This window comes from Ranitomeya variabilis, chromosome 2 (assembly GCF_051348905.1).
Source record: "Ranitomeya variabilis isolate aRanVar5 chromosome 2, aRanVar5.hap1, whole genome shotgun sequence".
Taxonomy (NCBI): domain Eukaryota; kingdom Metazoa; phylum Chordata; class Amphibia; order Anura; family Dendrobatidae; genus Ranitomeya; species Ranitomeya variabilis.
This window is the reverse complement of record NC_135233.1, coordinates 185,695,696-185,716,246: the sequence shown is the minus strand read 5'-3', so window position 1 is coordinate 185,716,246 and position 20,551 is coordinate 185,695,696. Positions and strand designations below refer to the sequence as shown.

General features: G+C 45.5%; 1 protein-coding gene across 1 annotated transcript in view; it reads left to right on the top strand.

Moving 5' to 3' along the window:
• SNX9 (sorting nexin 9) overlaps nucleotides 1–20,551 on the top strand; it is a 204,090-nt gene that overhangs the window by 103,674 nt on the left and 79,865 nt on the right. The window contains exons 5-6 of the mRNA XM_077283293.1: nucleotides 16,356–16,509; nucleotides 19,418–19,574. Of these exons, the coding sequence (XP_077139408.1) occupies nucleotides 16,356–16,509; nucleotides 19,418–19,574 (311 nt within the window). The remainder of the gene's footprint in view (nucleotides 1–16,355; nucleotides 16,510–19,417; nucleotides 19,575–20,551) is intronic.

The window sequence follows — 20,551 nt, the reverse complement described above, 5'->3', positions numbered from 1 at the left end:
ACCCCAGGAAAGGAAGACCAAGAGTCACCTCTGCTTCTGAGGATAAGTTTATCCGAGTCTCCAGTCTCAGAAATCGCAGGTTAACAGCAGCTCAGATTAGAGACCAGGTCAATGCCACACAGAGTTCTAGCAGCAGACACATCTCTACAACAACTGTTAAGAGGAGACTTTGTGCAGCAGGCCTTCATGGTAAAATAGCTGCTAGGAAACCACTGCTAAGGACAGGCAACAAGCAGAAGAGACTTGTTTGGGCTAAAGAACACAAGGAATGGATAGTAGACCAGTGGAAATCTGTGTTTTGGTCTGAGGAGTCCAAATTTGAGATCTTTGGTTCCAACCACTGTGTCTTTGTGCGACGCAGAAAAAGTGTACGGATGAACTCTACATGCCTGGTTCCCACCATGAAGCATGGAGGAGGAGGTGTGATTGTGTGGGGGTGCTTTGCTGGGGACACTGTTGGGGATTTATTAAAATTTGAAGGCATACTGAACCAACTTGGCTACCACAGCATCTTGCAGCGGCATGCTATTCCATCCGGCTTGCGTTTAGTTGGACCATCATTCATTTTTCAACAGGACAATCACCCCAAACACACCTCCAGGCTGTGTAAGGGCTATTTGACCAAGAAGGAGAGTGATGGGGTGCTACACCAGATGACCTGGCCTCCACAGTCACCAGACGTGAACCCAATCGAGATGGTTTGGGGTGAGCTGGACCGCAGAGTGAAGGCAAAAGGGCCAACAAGTGCTAAGCATCTCTGGGAACTCCTTCAAGATTGTTGGAAGACCATTCCCGGTGACTACCTCTTGAAGCTCATCAAGAGAATGCCAAGAGTGTGCAAAGCAGTCATCAAAGCAAAAGGTGGCTACTTTGAAGAACCTAGAATATAAGACATATTTTCAGTTGTTTCACACTTTTTTGTTAAGTATATAATTCCACATGTGTTAATTCATAGTTTTGATGCCTTCAGTGTGAATGTACAATTTTCATAGTCATGAAAAATCTTTAATTGAGAAGGTGTCCAAACTTTTGGTCCGTGATATATATATATATATATATATATATATATATATATATATATATATATATATATATATATATATATATATATATATATATATATATATATATATATATATATATATATATACACATATATATACATACCACTAGGTTGAGCATTTTCCGTTTTAGACGTCAAGCAGCTATAGTAAGACTTACCAGCTGGAAAATTGGGGCAGTAACTGCTGACATTACCATTTCCCTCCCCTTTTGGGTGTTCTAGTATTTCTGGGACAGAATGAATAGTAGCATCATAGGGCAGTGCCATTTTGTGGGTGACTGCCCTGTGATCTGCTATCACCAGCAGTTACTGTATCTCTCCCATCTGTCTTCATATGTCCTTCTCACCCAGATTATATGATTCTCTCACCCCCCTCCACAAGTTCACTGCAGACCTGCAGCTCCTTGTCTTATCTTATGGAGAGATTATTCACAGCTCCTGCTGAGCAGCTGACAGCTCCTGTTCCAATAATGCTAATGGTACACTGTTTCCTCCTTGATGTTTCTGCTATTCTGCATGCTTTTCTCCTGCATTTTACTCCCCTCAGCCATCAATCTAGGATCTGTTCTGCTGGAAGCAGTACTGCTTATGTTAGCAGAGGACTCCATGAATACTTTACAGAACACTCCCACTACTGTGAATTGTGCAGCCCACAGAGGCGTGCCCAGTTCACAGCTGTGACAATAGATAGGGTGGGAATCCGGCTGTTATCTCCTATCACTATGGGGTGCTGTATTATGACACTGAAAGTGCCCTGCTGCTACTGTCAAAGCAAGATGTCAGCCTCCAGTGCCTTATTTAAACTTCTATAACACACGAAATATGTTTCAAATGCAATCAAAACTTTGCTATAACAGCATGTTATGCTACATTACATTGATTTATTAATGATTTACAAACACGCTACCTTCCCTTTAACAATCCCTTTAAGGCTTCCGTTATCCCGGTTGCTTGTGCACCTATTTCTACCACACTTTTTCCTTCCACTCAACTTTCCATTAATATGCTTGGATACAGCACTCTGTGAACAGCCAGCTTCTTTAGCAATGATCTTTTGGGGCTTACCCTCCTAGTGGAGTGTGTCAGACTCCTTCTGGACATCTGTCAAGTCAGCAGTTTTCTCCATGATTGTGGAGCCTACTGAAACAGACTAAGAGACCTTTTTAAATGCTTGGGAAGCCTTTGCAGGTATTTTTTGTTAATTATTCTAATTTAATCTAATTTAGTGAGATAGTGACTATTGGGTTTTCACTGGCTGTAAACCTTAATCATCAACATTAACAGAAATAAACACTTGACTCTGTGATGCGGTGGAATGGGTGAAATGACACGTCGTGCCCAGCGCCCAATCAGTGAGGTATCACTGTTCCTGTCTTTGGACGAATCAAACATTAGGAAGTCCATTCTGCAGCTGATGCCGGACTTCCTCTTCATGTTCAATTCGACAGGCGGCAGGGACAGTGACACCAGTGCTGATTGGGCACCGGACACCACGTCTCATTCCACTGCATCACAGCCCTGGGACTGCGAGTTCTGACACCACTGGAACGGCGCCAGTACCGGAAGTGAGTATAGGCTTTTGTAGTTTATTGGGGCCAAACATTAGTTCAAAAAGGAGTTGTCCTAGTAGTGAACAGCTTCTTTAAATAAATACTGTGTATACTCGCGTATAAGCCGACCTGTGTATAAGCCGAGACACCTAATTTTACCACAAAAAACTGGGAAAACTTAATGACTCGAGTATAAGCCTAGGGTGGGAAATGCAGCAGCTACTGGTAAATTTCAAAAATAAAAATAGATACCAATAAAAGTAAAGTTAATTGAGACATCAGTAGGTTGTGTTTTTGAATATCCATTATTGAATCAGGAGCCCCATTTAATGCTCCATACAAAATACACCCCATATAATGCTCCATAAAGTTTGATGGGCCCCATAAGATGCTCCATACAAAAATATGCCCCATATAATGCTCCATAAAGTTTATGATGGGCCCAATAAGATGCTTTATACAAAAATATGCCCCATATAATACTGCACAAAGGTTGATTATGGCCCCATAAGATTCTCCATAGAAACATTTGCCCCATACAATGCTGCATAAAAGTTGATTATGGTCCCATAAGATGCTCCATAGAATATTATGCCCCGTATGCTGCTGCAGCGATTTAAAAAAAAAAAAAATGAAATACTCACCTCTTGTCCTGAGCAGGCGAGGACTCCGGCACTTGCGATATAAACCTGTCCCCATTCCACTGCCGTGCTGTGTCTTCCGTCTCTCTGCAGTGACTGTTCAGGCAGAGGGCGGCTCGCACACTAAACATGTCATCACGCCCTCTGACCTGAATGTCATAGCCAGAGGACGCGGATGACACAGCTCGGCGGTGGAACGGGGACAGGTGAATATCGCATGGCTCACCCTCCCCCCGTTATACTCACCCTCCTGGCGTCATCCCTTCTTCTCTGATGGTCTCTCCGGCGCCGGCAGCTTGTTCCTGTATTCAGCGTTCACTGGTACTGCTCATTAAAGTAATGAATATGCGCTCCACGCCTATGGGAGTGGAGTCGCGTCCATGTTCATTATTTTAATGAGCCGTACCACGTGACCGCTGAACACAGGAAGAGCTGCCGGCGCGCGGGGACATGCAGAGATGCGCCGGGAGCAGGTGAGTATGATGTGACAGCTGCCGCTTCCCCTCCTCCGCCTACCCCCTGAGACAGTGACTCGACTATAAGCCGAGAGGAGCACTTTTAGCCTAAAAAAAATGGGCTGAAAGTCTCGGCTTATACTCGATTATATAGGGTAAATGTTAAAAGTTGTGTTTTAGAAAGAAGGTCCTCTACATAAATAGGTAAATTAATATAATTAATATTTATGCATTAAATGTAAAGAAATTTTAAGATTCTCTCACAGTGGCATCTACTTCATGAGCCAAAATCCACTAATAGTCTACATTAACATACCGTATATACTCGTGTATAAGCCTACCCGAGTATAAGCCAAGGCGCCTAGTTTTTCAAGTATAAGCTGGGTATGCATTGTCCCCCTCTTCACTATCCTGATATGCGTGGCTTGCCCCCACCGTCCTGTTCTAGTATGCATGGCTTCCCCCCGTCATGTCCTTGTATGCATGTCTCCCCCCGTCCTGTCCTGGTATGCATGGCTCCCCCGTCACTGTCCTGGTATGCGTGGCTCCCCCCACCTGTCCTTGTATGCATGCTTTCTATTACAAAAAAAACAAACATCCTGCTCACCCTCCAGCGAGCCCTCGCAGCATCTCGTTGGTTCCGGTTTCCAGCAGCTCTTCCTGTGCTGAGCGATCATGTGGCATTGCTCATTAAGGTAATGAATATTCCTCCATACCTATGGGAGTGGAGACGCGTGCATATTCATTACCTTAATGAGCGGTGCCGCGTGATCGCTCAGCACAGAAAGAGCTGCTGGAAGCCAGAACCAACGAGAAGCTACAAGCGCGTCAGGACCAACAAGATGCTCCGAGGGCACACTGGAGGGTGAGTAGGATGTCTTCTAGAAGCCAGTGGCTAGGGGTGTCACTATGCGCGCTATAAGAGAAATGAATGTTCATTTCTCTTTAGCAGCAGCACAGGCTTTAGCTGCAGCAGCCGGTTCCTGCCTCTGTGACCCGCTGCTCCGCCGCTCCCCCTCCCCGCCAGCTTTCTGGGACAATTGACTCGTGTATAACCCGAGAGTGGCGTTTTCATCACAAAAAAATGTTCTGAAAAACTCGGCTTATACAGGAGTATATACGGTAAGTGAATTCAAGCACAGTGTACCTCGACATCCATGAGAGGGACCCCTTACATTACCTCGGGGTCACAATCTATTCACAGTCTACACCAGTGTTTCCCAAAGTCCAATCCTTATGGCCAAGAGCGAACTAAGAGTAGCCAGGGCCCCGGGCAGTTTACAAGGCGTGGTTCCTCCCCTAGCACTCTGTGTTTCACATGATTTCCTTGATAAATCATGTGATCAATCATGTGATTGACACACAGGTACTCTGGTGTACATCTGCAGATGCAAAATGACAGAGAAACGTGCATTGCTCAATTTTTTTCCCCTTCTGTGCAGCGCTATACAAACAGTGGGTACTAAAAGTATTCAGACCCCTTTAAATTTTTCACTCTGTTTTATTGCAGCCATTTGGTAAATTCAAAAAAGTTCATTTTATTTTCTCATTAATGTACACTCTGCACCCCATCTTGACTGAAAAAAATGAAAAAAAAAATATAGAAATTTTTGCAAATGTATTAAAAAAGAAAAAACCACATTCAGTGGCTTGCAAAAGTATTCACCCCCTAGACATTTTTCGTGTCTTGCTGCTTCACAGCCTGAAATGGCAGTTGTTTTTTTTAGCGTTTGCATCAGTTCTTGTAAAGAACATGCCTACAACGGTGGACATTTGGTTTTTTTTTTATTGTCAAGCAAACAACAAATAGGACAAACTAACTAAATTTCAGTGTGTGTAACTATTCAGTAAAGTTAGTTCTTTTTTAGAGCCTCCTTTTTCAGCAATTACAGGTTTACACATCTTGGCACTGGAATTGTTGCCCATTCCTCAAGGCAAAACTGCTTTAGCTCATTCACGTTATATCGTTTCCTCTGATGAACAGCAATATTCAGTTCTGACCGATTCTCAATTGTATTAAGGTCTGACCTTTGACTCAGCCACTCCAAAACATTTACACATTTCCCCTTAAATCATTCCAGTGTTGCTTTAGCAGTATGCTTTGGGTCATTGTCTTCTTGGAAAATGAACCTCTGTACCAGTCTCAAATCACTGACAGACTGAAACAGGTTTTGCTCAAGAATATCACTGTATATCGTACCATCCATCCCCTCGACTTGGCCCATTTTCCGTATCTCCATAGCATGATCCTGCCACCTCCAAACTGTGGGCATGTTGTTCTGTTTGTGATAAGCTGTGTTGGTTTGGCGCCAGAAGTGGCGTTTACCTTCAGTTTTGGTGTCATCTGACCACAGCTCCTTCCACCATATATTTGAGGTGTCTCCAACATGTCTTTTGGCAAACTCAAAACGAGCCATACAATTTAATGGTGGGATCATCAGATATTGCCCCAGATATTGATGGTTCACATGTGAGGGCAGCCTAGCTGATGTGTTCCAGCCCATTCACCCCTCCTCAGGGAGCAGAAACCAGACTACAAAGTTAGATGATTTCTGCTGTTCATCGATATGGCAGCCCAGTAGAAGAAGCAGAGCAAAGAGGCTCTGACCAACCTCTGTGAGCAGAGAGGAATAGAGACGGCCGACAGATCCAAAGATCTGCAGATGCGCGCCTTGGTCGAGCAGGACATAGAGCAAAGTACTGAAGCATCTGGCAAAGGAGAGCGTACACCTCAGAGAGACCGAGCAATGCCAGCTCTTGCACCGGAGATATCTGATGGAAATGATAGTGCTGAGGAGCCTATGGACTGTACTTTACAAATGGACTTACAACGGCTGCTACAGATCCTCTCATCTCTTGGCATCACAGACTTGGCTCTATCCTGGATCTCGTCATATCTGACAGACCGAACATTCAGTGTCTCCCTCCCCCACACCACCTCTTCACTTCGCCCCTTGTCTGTCGGTGTTCCTGAAGGCTCTGTTCTAGGATCCCTACTCTTCTCCATCTACACCTTCGGCCTGGGACAGCTCATAGAATCCCACGGTATGCAGTACCATCTCTACGCCGATGACACGCAGATCTACCTATCTGGACCTGACCTCACCTCTTTACTTACCAAAATCCCACACTCTGTCTGTCTGCTACTTGGCCTTCTTTTCTGCTCGCTTTCTAAAGCTAAACATGGACAAAAGAGAATTCATCATCTTTCCCCCATCTCACTCTACCCCTCCACCAGACATATCCATCAATGTTAGTGGCTGCTCACTTTCCCCAGTCCCACACGCCCGGTGCCTCAGGGTGATCCTCGACTCTGCCCTCTCTTTCAAGCAACACATCCAAGCCCTTGCCTCCTCCTCCTCAAACACAAAAGTATTTCCAGGATCCTAACATTCCTCGACCGCGACACCAGAAAACCACTAGTGCATGCCCTTATCATCTCCCACCTTGACTACTGCAACCTCCTATTCTATGGCCTCCCCTCTGACACCACTCCAATCCATCCTACACTCTGCTGCCCAACTAGTCTACCTGTCTCCCCGCTATTCCGCAGCATCTCCCCTATGCCAAGCCCTTCACTGGCTTCCTATCGCCCAGAGACTCAAGTTCAAAACCCTTATAATGACATACAAAGCCATCCACAACCTGTCTCCTCCATACATCTGTGACATGGTCTCCCGGTACTTCCCTACACACAACCTCCGATCCTTTCAAGATCTCTTTCTCTACTCCCCTCTCATCTCTTCTTTCCATAACCGCATCCAAGACTTCTCCCGTGCTTCCCCCATTCTCTGGAACGCTATACCCCAACACATCAGACTCGCCTACCAGAGAAACCTTCAAAAAGAACCTGAAGACTCACCTCTTCCGACAAGCCTACAGCCTGCAGTGATCCTCAACCTTGTGAACCGCCGCACAACCAGCTCTACCCTCTCCTAGTGTATCCTCACCCATTCCCTGCAGACTGTGAGACCTCGCGGGCAAGGTCCTCCCACCTTATGTACCTGTGTGCCTAGTTTTTTGCTCATGTTTAAGGTATTTGTATATATTTTCCCCCTTTTCACATGTAAAGCGCCATGAAATAAATGGCGCTATAAAAATGCATAATAATAATAATAATATTGCGAAGCTCAAGTCAGGGTTAGGTTGTGAAAAATATTCCACCAACTTTGTCCCAGACTTGTTTTCTGATCTCTTTGGTCTTCATGGTGTTTGGTTAGTGGTGCCATTTTGTTAATGGTGTTGCAGCCTCTGTGGCCTTTCAGAAAAGGTGTGTCTATTCCCTGGCAGACCACGTGATACTTAAATTGCTCTTAGAATCTGCTCCAAAGACGTTGAGGGCACTAGCCCTCTGATGTTACTTGGATATTGTGACTATAAAACTTTAACACCACTAATCTAATCCAGTTAAGAATTTATTATCTGAGCTCAGTTTGTTTATTTAAATGAGAGTCCTCAGTGGTTGATACCATTTAATGACTAACTAAAAAGATGGTAACAAATTGCAATCTTTCGAGACTACTCAGGTCCCTTCATCAGGCATAGACTAATACAAAATCTGAAGAATCACATATTTATACACAATACCACACAGAAATAATGCAGTAGATAAGATAGGTGACGTGAAGCAGAACTATCATTATTGGAGAGTGATAAACCGTTGTGGCCATAAATATTGGAACAGTTCATAGATAAGGAGTATGAAAGTTTTATTGTCTTCTGATCGGGGTCTGGTTTTGTGTTGTGATGCCCCCACAAGGTCTGAGGAGCAAATTCCTTAATTTATGTAAAAAGTTATAAATCCATGCGACACATTCATTCCTGCACGGAGTGTGTGAAAGGTTGTCATAAGTTTATACTCCCAGATTATTCTATCTCTGAGATTTGAAGTTACCTTTTAATCCAAGTATTTTCATGTCCATGGTGCTGTGATCAGGGAGACAAAAATGTTTGGCCACAGGTTGATCCATTATTTTTTTTCTTATTGTGTGGCGATGAGAATTCATCCTTGTTCTAAGCTTTTGCTCTCTCTCCCCTACAAACAAACCACTAGCTGGACATTTAGTACAAATAATTAAGTACACCACATTAGATGTGATGCAGCTGAAAGTACCTGGGATCTTGTAGTCCTGATGTGAGTTGGGGATCTTTATCTTCTCCGTGGTCATTATTAATGGACAAGGTACAAAGATATGTACCGTTTTTTTCGGATTATAAGACACACTTTTTCCCCCAAATTTGGGGGGAAAATAGGGGTGCGTCTTATAATGCGAATGTAACTTACTGGTACTGTTGCTTCAGGCTTGGATGAAGGGGTGTCCAATGGTGCTGCGGGTGTCTGGTGCTGCTACCCAGTTCTCTGCGGATGTCTCCGGTGCCCAGTGGCGCCGCGGGGGTTGTCTGGCGGTGCTACTGCGGGTGTCCGGCACTGCTGCCCGGTCCTCTGCTGGTGTGCAGCCGGCACTGCCCGATGGTGCTGCGGCGGTCTCCGGTGCTGCCGGGGCCCACTCCAGCAGTCCCATGGTTTCCTGTGTGGTGGATTCCTGGAAAATGGCCACCTGGCGGGGCGGTGCGGCTCATGAGCAGATGGTGATCTCGGCACCGAGATCTCGGGAGATTTTTGTGGGAATTTTTTTTTTTTTTTAGTTTCACGGCTCTGCGTTTTAAACTGTAGTGAAACACTTGGGGGCTCAAAGTTCTCACAACACATCTAGATAAGTTCCTTGTGGGGTCTAGTTTCCAATATGGGGTCACTTGTGGGGGGTTTCTACTGTTTAGGTACATTAGGGGCTCTGCAAACGCAATGTGACGCCTGCAGACCAATCCATCTAAGTCTGAATTCCAAATGGCACTCCTTCCCTTCCGAGCTCTGCCATGCGCTCAAACGGTGGTTCCCCCCCACATATCAGGTATCAGCGTACTCAGGACAAATTGGACAACAATATTAAGGGTCCAATTTCTCCTGTTACCCTTGGAAAAATACAAAACTGGGGGCTAAAAAATAATTTTTGTGGGAAAAAATTTTTGTTTTATTTTTACGGCTCTGCATTATAAACTTCTATGAAGCCCTTGGTGGGTCAAAGTGCTCACCACACATCTAGATAAGTTCCTTAGGGGGTCTACTTTTCAAAATGGTGTCACTTGTGGGGGATTTCAATGTTTAGGCACATCAGTGGCTCTCCAAACGCAACATGGCGTCCCATCTCAATTCCTGTCAATTTTGCATTGAAAAGTCAAACGGCGCTCCTTCCCTTCCGAGCTCTGCCATGCGCCCAAACAGTGGTTTACCACCACATATGGGGTATCGGCGTAATCAGGACAAATTGTACAACAACGTTTGGGGTCCATTTTCTCCTGTTACCTTTGGTAAAATAAAACAAATTGGAGCTGAAGTAAATTTTTTGTGAAAAAAAGTTAAATGTTCATTTTTATTTAAACATTCCAAAAATTCCTGTGAAACACCTGAAGTGTTTAATAAACTTATTGATTGTGGTTTTGCGCACCTTAAGGGGTGCAGTTTTTAGAATGGTGTCACACTTGGGTATTTTCTATCATATAGACCCCTCAAAATGACTTCAAATGAGATGTGGTCCCTAAATAAAAATGGTGAAGTAAAAATGAGAAATTGCTGGTCAACTTTTAACCCTTATAACTCCCTAACAAAAAAAATATTTTCATTCCAAAATTGTGCTGATGTAAAGTAGACATGTGGGAAATGTTACTTATTAAGTATTTTGTGTGACATATCTCTGTGATTTAATTGCATAAAAATTCAAAGTTGGAAAATTGCAAAATTTTCGCCAAATTTCCGTTTTTTTTCACAAATAAACGCAGGTAATATCAAAGAAATATTACCACTATCATGAAGTACAATATGTCACGAGAAAACAATGTCAGAATCACTGGGATCCGTTGAAGCGTTCCAGAGTTATAACCTCATAAAGGGACAGTGGTCAGAATTGTAAAAATTGTCCCGGTCCATAACGTGCAAACCACCCTTGGGGGTAAAGGGGTTAATGAGCGGTCCCACGTGACCGCTGAACAGGGGAAGAGCTGCGGCACTGAAGACCGTGGGACGGGCAGGGGGAGCGCCGGGACTAGGTGAGTATGCGACAGTCCTCTCTCCCCCTCACCCGCCAACCCCACCGCCGATCATGACTCGAGTATAAGCCGAGAGGGGCAATTTCAGCCCAAAAATTTGGGCTGAAAATGTCGGCTTGTACTCGAGTATATACGGTGTGTATATATATATATATATATATATATATATATATACTAGATGGCAGCCCGATTCTAAAGAATCCTGTGCTCTGCCTGGGGCCCCATGTTCTGCCTGGGGCCCCTGTGCTCTGCCTGGGGCCACTGTGCTCTGCCTGGGGCCCCATATGCTGCCTGGGGCCCCTGTGCTCTGCCTGGGGCCCCATATGCTGCCTGGGGCCCCTGTGCTCTGCCTGGGGCCCCTGTGCTCTGCCTGGGGCCCCATATGCTGCCTGGGGCCCCTGTGCTCTGCCTGGGACCACTGTGCTCTGCCTGGGGCCCCATATGCTGCCTGGGGCCCCTGTGCTCTGCCTGGGGCCCCATATGCTGCCTGGGGCCCCTGTGCTCTGCCTGGGGCCACTGTGCTCTGCCTGGGGCCCCATAGGCTGCCTGGGGCCCCTGTGCTCTGCCTGGGACCACTGTGCTCTGCCTGGGGCCCCATATACTGCCTGGGGCCCCTGTGCTCTGCCTGGGGCCCCATATGCTGCCTGGGGCCCTTGTGCTCTGCCTGGGTGTAGGACACTGGTGACGTCACTTATCTCCGGACATTAGCTCCGGACATTAGCTCCGGACATTAGCTCCGGACATAGCCACGGAAGGGTGCACAAATTGCAGGAAGTAGTATTCTAGGCAATTATATATTAGATGGGCATTTCCTGAAGGAAATACATGGTGCTTGAACAGCGCTACCAGCTTTACAGCAGCACTTTTCACACACGGGACTGGGGGGCGCGCTTACTTTTGCACCCGGGGCCGGGGGTGCGCTTACTTTTGCACCCGGGGCCGGGGGCGCGCTTACTTTTGCACCCGGGGGCGCACTTACTTTTGCACCCGGGGGCGCACTTACTTTTGCACCCGGGGGCGCACTTACTTTTGCACCCGGGGGCGCACTTACTTTTGCACCCGGGGGCGCACTTACTTTTGCACCCGGGGGCGCACTTACTTTTGCACCCGGGGGCGCACTTACTTTTGCACCCGGGGGCGCACTTACTTTTGCACCCGGGGGCGCACTTACTTTTGCACCCGGGGGCGCACTTACTTTTGCACCCGGGGGCGCACTTACTTTTGGGGCCGCACTTACTTTTGGTGGGTGGGGACCCTCGGCCTCCGATTTGTTGCGCGGGGACCCTCGGCCTCCGATTTGGTGGGCGGGGACCCTCGGCCTCCGATTTGGTGGGCGGGGACCCTCGGCCTCCGCTTTGGTGGGCGGGGTCCCTCTGCCTCCGATTTGGTGGGCGGGGACCCTCGGCCTCCGCTTTGATGGGCGGGGTCCCTCTGCCTCCGATTTGGTGGGCGGGGTCCCTCTGCCTCCGCTTTGGTTGGCGGGGCCCCACGGCCTCCGATTTGGTGGGCGGGGTCCCTCTGCCTCCGCTTTGGTGGGCAGGGCCGCTCGACCTTCGATTTGGTGGGCGGGGCCCCTCGGCCTCTGATTTGGTTGGTGGGGCCCCTCGGCCTCTGATTTGGTGGGCGGGGCCCCTCGGCCTCTGATTTGGTTGGTGGGGCCCCTCGGCCTCTGATTTGGTGGGCGGGGCCCCTTATCCTCCGATTTGGTGGGCGGGGACCCTCGGCCTCCGATTTGGTGGGCGGGGCCCCTCGGCCTCCGATTTGGTGGGCGGGGCCCCTCGGCCTCCGATTTGGTTGGCGGGGCCCCTCGGCCTCCGATTTGGTGGGCGGGGACCCTCGGCCTCCGATTTGGTGGGCGGGGCCCCTCGGCCTCCGATTTGGTGGGCGGGGCCCCTCGGCCTCCGATTTGGTGGGCGGGGCCCCTCGGCCTCCGATTTGGTGGGCGGGGACCCTCGGCCTCCGATTTGGTGGGCGGGGACCCTCGGCCTCCGATTTGGTGGGCGGGGACCCTCGGCCTCCGATTTGGTGGGCGGGGACCCTCGGCCTCCGATTTGGTGGGCGGGGACCCTCGGCCTCCGATTTGGTGGGTGGGGCCCCTCGGCCTCCGCTTTGGTGGGCGGGGCTGGGCCCCTCGGCCTCCGCTTTGGTGGGCGGGGCCGCTCGGCCTTCGATTTGGTGGGCGGGGCCGCTCGGCCTTCGATTTGGTGGGCGGGGACCCTCGGCCTCCGATTTGGTGGGCGGGGACCCTCGGCCTCCGCTTTGGTGGGTGGGGCCCGTCGACCTCCGATTTGGTGGGCGGGGGCCCCTCGGCCTCCGATTTGGATGGTGTGGACCCTCGGCCTCCGATTTGGTGGGCGGGGACCCTCGGCCTCCGATTTGGTGGGCGGGGACCCTCGGCCTCCGATTTGGTTGGTGGGGACCCTCGGCCTCCGATTTGGTAGGCGGGGCCCCTCGGCCTCCGATTTGGTGGGCGGGGACCCTCGGCCTCCGATTTGGTGGGCGGGGACCCTCGGCCTCCGATTTGGTGGGCTGGGCCCCTCGGCCTCCGATTTGGTGTGTGCTCTGCCTGGGGCCCCATATGCTGCCTGGGGCCCCTGTGCTCTGCCTGGGGCCCCATATGCTGCCTGGGGCCCCTGTGCTCTGCCTGGGGCCCCATGTTCTGCCTGGGGCCCCTGTGCTCTGCCTGGGGCCACTGTGCTCTGCCTGGGTGTAGGACACTGGTGACGTCACTTATCTCCGGACATTAGCTCCGGACATTAGCTCCGGACAAAGCCACGGAGGTTGGCACAAATTGCAGGAAGTAGTATTCTAGGCAATTATATATATATATATATATATATATATATATATATATATATATATATATATATATATATATATATATATATATACATATATATATATATATATATATATATATATATATATATATATATATATATATATATATATATATATATATATATATATATATATATATATATATACCTATTCTATGTGTACACATTGTATTCTATTCTGTCAGTGTGATTTTACACCGCACTGAATTGCCGGCTTTTCTATAGAACAACGCTGCGTATTTCTCGCAAGTCACACGCATGGTCCGTGTGTAATCCGTAATTTTCTCGCCCCCATAGACTTTCATTGGTGATTTTTTTGCGCAATACGCTGCGATTTTCTACGGCCGTACAAGACCATATAATACGGATCCCTAAAATATGGCAGATAGGAGCTGGGCCATAGAGAATCATTGTACCGTATGCAATCCGTATTTTCTGCGCCTCTCATACGTCCGTAAAACTCGCTAGTGTGACGCCGGCCTTACACTTAGATTGCACACAGGTGGACTTCCCTTCACTAAGCATGCGACTTCTGAATGTAATTGCTTGTGCCAGAAATTCTTAGGGGCTTAATCGCAAAAGGGGTGAATAAACATACACATTTCAATTTTGAGTTGTTTGATCCCATAAATTTAATTTATGCATATATTTTTCTCACTTCACTTCAGCAACTTCAACTATTTTAGTGCTGATGCATCACACACATATCGGAATACAAAAATATTTAATGTGAACCTGTCAGCAGATTAAGTAAAGTACAGACAGTGTCTGGTTGGCACTGTTGTTTAATCTGTATTTGTAGCTTTCAGTTAACGAGATTCTCGTGCTTTCTGATGGCTTGTGGTGGTGGTGGGGGGGAGGTTTATGTGGTGCTCTGCTTACGTATTAATCTGTATTGGGTTATGATAGGTCATTGACTTCACTTCTATTTTACATACTGCATAGCACATTGTGTGGTTACAAAAGAAATATATTTACATTCATCAAAATGGCGCCAGCGATGCCTGCACTGCTGCACAGTAACATCTATCGTGTTCTGAGAGATGTTAATGCGCAAGCGCCGCCACTATTTGCTGGAGAAAAAGTGTTGGATCCATAAAAATGGCTCTTATATACTATTTGGTGTCTGATGAATCCTATGCTATCCTATACTAAATAGCCCTATGTATACACATATTCTATCTCACCCTATTCCTATCTTAGTATGTAGCCAACCAGTAAATTAATCTTCATGATATATTTTAGTACATTGGTGGCACAGTGGTGTTGAAATTATTATTTTATCATTGCTAATACTAAATTTCATGTGGGGGCTGCATTGCTCTGTTCGGCAGCGGTTTCCTCTTCTTTGTGCGCACTCCAGCACTGGTCCTCTGAACACAGGTGATTCTACACGATTTTGATGAATGTAAATTTTTTTTTTTGTAACCATACAATATGTTATGCAGTATGTAAAATACGGGGGAGGTCACTGGAGGATCAGTGACCTGTCATAAGCCAATACAGATGAATATGTATGCGGAGCACCACATAAAGCCCCCCAGCGAGGCCTACCCCAAAGCACAAGAATCTCAACTGAAAACTACAAATACAGATTGAACAACAACCACAGGATGGATTTCATCAACGAAGGTATCATTTTAATGAGTATAACAGCGCCAACCTGACAGTTTCTGTTGTTTACTTAGCACAATCCTGCTGACAGGTTCACTTTAAATGTTGGTTGAAATGTAACAAAGTGGGTAGAAAGCAATGGGGGGAAATATTTTAGCATGCCACTGTAGTCTGCTATATACAGTGTGAGCCCCCACATAGCTTCCTATATACAATATGAGCCCCCCCACATAGCATCTCTATAGACAGGTGCACATCATATATATATATAAAAACAACACAGTAACCTCGCTCCCGTTCCCCCAGCGATCTCCTCTGGTCCCTAGAGATATTTCTTTTTGTTGGCGGCGTGTTCGTGCTGATACCAGCTCGATAAAGTCATGGCAGAGGCACTTCACAGACGAAGTGATGGGACCTCCCCTGGAGTTGCGCAATCATTCTCCTGTTGCCTGCAGCATACACCAAAGTGTATCTCTCTACAGCAACACAGATCATAATTCGTTTTGAACTTTTATCAGTATGTAAGTTACACCCACACATTCCCCTTTGATGACTTCACGGTTACATAGTTAAAGAATTACATAGGTTGAAAAAAGACCTAGGTCCATCAAGTTCAACCTTTCTCTATCAATTGTTCATTTTGTCACTAAATTAACTATAACCCGCAATGTTATGTGTATTGAGGAGATCATCCAGTCCTTTTTTAAAAGCTATTATAATGGCTGCCATTACTGCCTCTTGTGGTAGGGCATGTCATATTCTGACTGCTCTAACTGTAAAGAACTTTCCTATTTAGCTGTCGAAATCGCCCCCTGGTCCTTTAGTATGGTCCTTGGAAGGAATGTCATTTTATTAAATTCACAAGTTATGATATCTTCCCTCTTGACGACTGCAGAAGCTCGAGTTCGCTGCCATGTTTTTCATCAGGATTTTATCTTTCCCCAGAAACTAAACATGACATGACTGTGTTATAGCGTTCTGTGGTTACGGTGTCATGGAGGTTGTGAAATGGGGCTATGTGCATGGGATGGGATATGGAGGTGATTTCATGTACATTTATTAGAAAATGTTGATGCATGTTTATTTTTAAGGTGCAAACTACAAATGACCCGTGGTCAAGCTGGAATCCACCAAAGCCTTCTGCAACTAGTAGTTCAAGTGATCCTTGGGGTACAAGCCAGCAAAACACTGCATCAAATAACTGGGATTCTGCATTTGGACATCCACAGGCCTACCAGGGTCCAGGTGAGAAGAATGTGAATCTGTGTTTTTAAGGCACATTTAAATAATATTAAATTACAAAATTGCTCTATATCTATCGCAATAACATGGGGCAAATTAGCACATAGTATAACTTTCTTTTGAGTAGATCACTACTTTTACTTCAACTTGCTTCATTCTTCTTGTCAAAATAATGGAACCTGACAGACCACATTAAAAGACAGTGGTGTCTGTCATCTTATGGATTTGTACACTGTCATTTTAATTTTTGTTCTTTTATAACTGAACAAAAAAAAAGAATTAATAAAGCAGATAATAGCTCAGCCTTTAAGTGGGGACCATTTTTGCTGTCTTGGTGCTCATGGCTATATATGTACAGTACAGACCAAAAGTTTGGACACACCTTCTCATTTAAAGATTTTTCTGTATTTTCATGATTATGAAAATTGTACATTCACACTGAAGGCATCAAAACTGTGAATTAACACATGTGGAATTATATACATAACAAAAAAGTGTGAAACAACTGAAATTATGTCTTATATTCTAGGTTTTTCAAAGTAGCCACCTTTTGCTTTGATGACTGCTTTGCACACTCTTGGCATTCTCTTGATGAGCTTCAAGAGGTAGTCACCGGAAATGGTCTTCCAACAATCTTGAAGGAGTTCCCAGAGATGCTTAGTACTTGTTGGCCCTTTTGCCTTAACTCTGCGGTCCAGCTCACCCCAAACCATCTCGATTGGATTCAGATCTGGTGGAGGCCAGGTCATCTGGCGTAGCACCCCATCACTCTCCTTCTTGGTCAAATAGCCCTTACACAGCCTGGAGGTGTGTTTGGGGTCATTGTCCTGTTGAAAAATAAATGATGGTCCAATTAAATGAAAACTGGATGGAATAGCATGCCGCTGCAAGATGCTGTGGTAGCCATGCTGGTTCAGTATGCCTTCAATTTTGAAAAAATCCCCAACAGTGTCACCAGCAAAGCACCCCCACACCATCGCACCCCCGCACCATCACACCTCCTCCTCCATGCTTCACGGGGGGAACCAGGCATGTAGAGTCCATCCGTTCACCTTTTCTGCGTCGCACAAAGATACGGTGGTTGGAACCAAAGATCTCAAATTTGGACTCATCAGACCAAAGCACAGATTTCCACTGGTCTAATGTCCAGTCCTTGTGTTCTTCAGCCCAAACAAGTCTCTTCTGCTTGTTGCCTGTCCTTAGCAGTGGTTTCCTAGCAGCTATTTTACCATGAAGGTCTGCTGCACAAAGTCTCCTCTTAACAGTTGTTGTAGAGATGTGTCTGCTGCTAGAACTCTGTGTGGCATTGACCTGGTCTCTAATCTGAGCTGCTGTTAACCTGCGATTTCTGAGGCTGGTGACTCGGATAAACATCCTCAGCAGCAGAGGTGACTCTTGGTCTTCCTTTCCTGGGGCAGTCCTCATGTGAGCCAGTTTCTTTGTAGCGTTTGATGGTTTTTGCAACTGCACTTGGGGACACTTCATTTCTTAAAGTAATGATGGCTACTCGTTTTTCTTTACTTAGCTGTTTTTTTCTTGCCATAATACAAATTCTAACAGTCTGTTCAGAAAGACTATCAGCTGTGTATCCACCAGACTTCTGCACAACACAACTGATGGTCCCAACCCCATTTATAAGGCAAGAAATCCCACTTATTAAACCTGACAGGGCACACCTGTGAATTGAAAACCATTCCCGGTGACTACCTCTTGAAGCTCATCAAGAGAATGCCAAGAGTGTGCAAAAGCAAAACGTGGCTACTTTGAAGAACCTAAAATATAAGACATAATTTCAGTTGTTTCACACTTTTTTGTTAAGAATATAATTCCACATGTGTTAATTCTTAGTTTTGATGCCTTCAGTGTAAATGTACAATTTTCATAGTCAAGAAAATACAGAAAAATCTTTAAATGAGAAGGTGTGTCCAAACTTTTGGTCTGTACTGTATATATATATAAAGCTGTAAGCATCTGGAAAATGCAGATAAACCGTTTTATATGCCATCTACTTTCAGAAAATTTACTGGATTGCAAAGTATGTTATATTTTGCATCATATGCTAGAAAAAAATAATGCTCTGGAGTATCCTGGGCTCCCACAGGTACCAAATATAACCATCATGGATTTGCTTGAGATGTCAGTTCCCTCCACTTTCTCTTGATTTGTGTAATAGATCTTGTTTTTGAAACTTTTTGAGGTTCGATAGGGCTAGGAACCTTTACAGGATCATTTTATACAGGGCAGGGTCTCTGCTTAGGAAGGAGAATTGAGGCCTACTGTAAGGTTTACAGCATTTTCCTAGGTTCCATAAAAGATATTCTCCCATCTGGGATATTTATGACAAATTCACTGGATAAGCCATACATGTTTAGCATATGGAGGTTCCTTATTTACCTAAGGAGCAGAGCTACTTTGTGCCGCTGTCAATAGAGAGATGGCTGGGATCTCCTTTGATTTTTGTAGGAGTTTGGAAACTGCCACACTTTTGCCCTGCAGTTTTCAGAACTCCCATGAAAATGATGCAAAGAGCAGCTCATGTTTGCCATCTCTCCATTCATTGTGATGGGGTAGGGCACTGTACTTGAGATGGCTATGGGTCCTAGCAACTTTTCTTTGTTGGACGTTTGTGGATATGCTATTAACATGCAAAATGGGAATAACTCTTCAAATTAGATTTGCATTAGAGTAGAGTATGTTATCATCAGTAGATTATGGGGACAAGTGAATAGGAGTGCCCAAAGAATATGGCAAACAAATAGAATGTGATGTTTTCATAAGAGGAGCACATAGAGAACTTCTGTGTCTGTATGTCATGTAGAGATACAAAATATCTGTCATGTAAATACAAAATAGTTATTTTGTCTTACTACATGATTTAAATTTAATATATGTATATTCTTATTTTTATTAGGAGTTGTTGATGATGATGATGAGTGGGATGATGACTGGGATGAGCCAAAATCCTTTCCCCCCGGTTACCTTGGCTACAAAGATTCAGAAGGCTCAGAAGCAGGAGCAGTCCAAAGAGGATCAGGGAAGCAAAGCTCTATGAAGATACCTCTTAACAAGTACATGACTTTTTTCAAAAGACATTGAGTAGATAATATATGACTTATACTACATTCCGTGAACTACGATTAGAGCTGAATTGTGAACCAGAAGCACAGTGTCAGTGAACACATCATTACCCATGCTGTAATAGGGAACATTTCCCTGCCACATTTTTTATTTTTTTTTTTTAGATTTCACATTAAATTGTGCCTCTTTTTTTGCTGTGACTACCATACTGTTTAGCCTGCTCAGATGTGGCTCCACTCCAATAATCTATTTATTGGAAATTTTGCTCTATAATGAAGGTTCACTTTAGCTTCTTTTATCAGCATGTTGGTTTTAGGTTCAGTTTTGGGTTGTTAACATACAACACTCATCACAATATGACTTGTAAGGAGCAAATGTTCGTAGTACAAAACGACCGAACAGGTGTCACTTATGATCCAGTGAAGGCGTAAGACCAACATGTGCGTACCAAATTTAGGCTGAAAATCAAATTAGAATAAACCTTTTGAAATCAAAATAGGAATCATAAGTTTATATACTGAGGCTGAGATAGGGGAGGAGACTGTCACACTAGTATAAATTGGAATCATTTCTTAGGCTATCCAAAACACCGAAGAATACAAAAGAATAATTTAAGTCAGACAATGCTCTGATTTTGTCCAATCCAGTTGGACCAAGGGGACCAGATCTTTAGGAAACGGTCGTGAGAGAGCGTTTCCCAGCTTGTCAATTCTTCCAGACGAAAACTATCCCTAACCTTCTCAATCCAATTCCCCAGGGATGGTGGGGTTGTTTGCTTCCATTTCAACGCAATTAAATGTTTGCTGCTCCCAGCAGTAGAGATGGGAGATCGTGTTTTTAGGTTTAAAATTTGTTCAGGGAAGAGACAGAAGGACTTCTGGGGCTGTGAGATCCGACTTCAAAACTCCCATGGCTCTCATAGATTGATTTGATGCCAGAAGTACTGAAGTTTCTGACAAGACCAAAA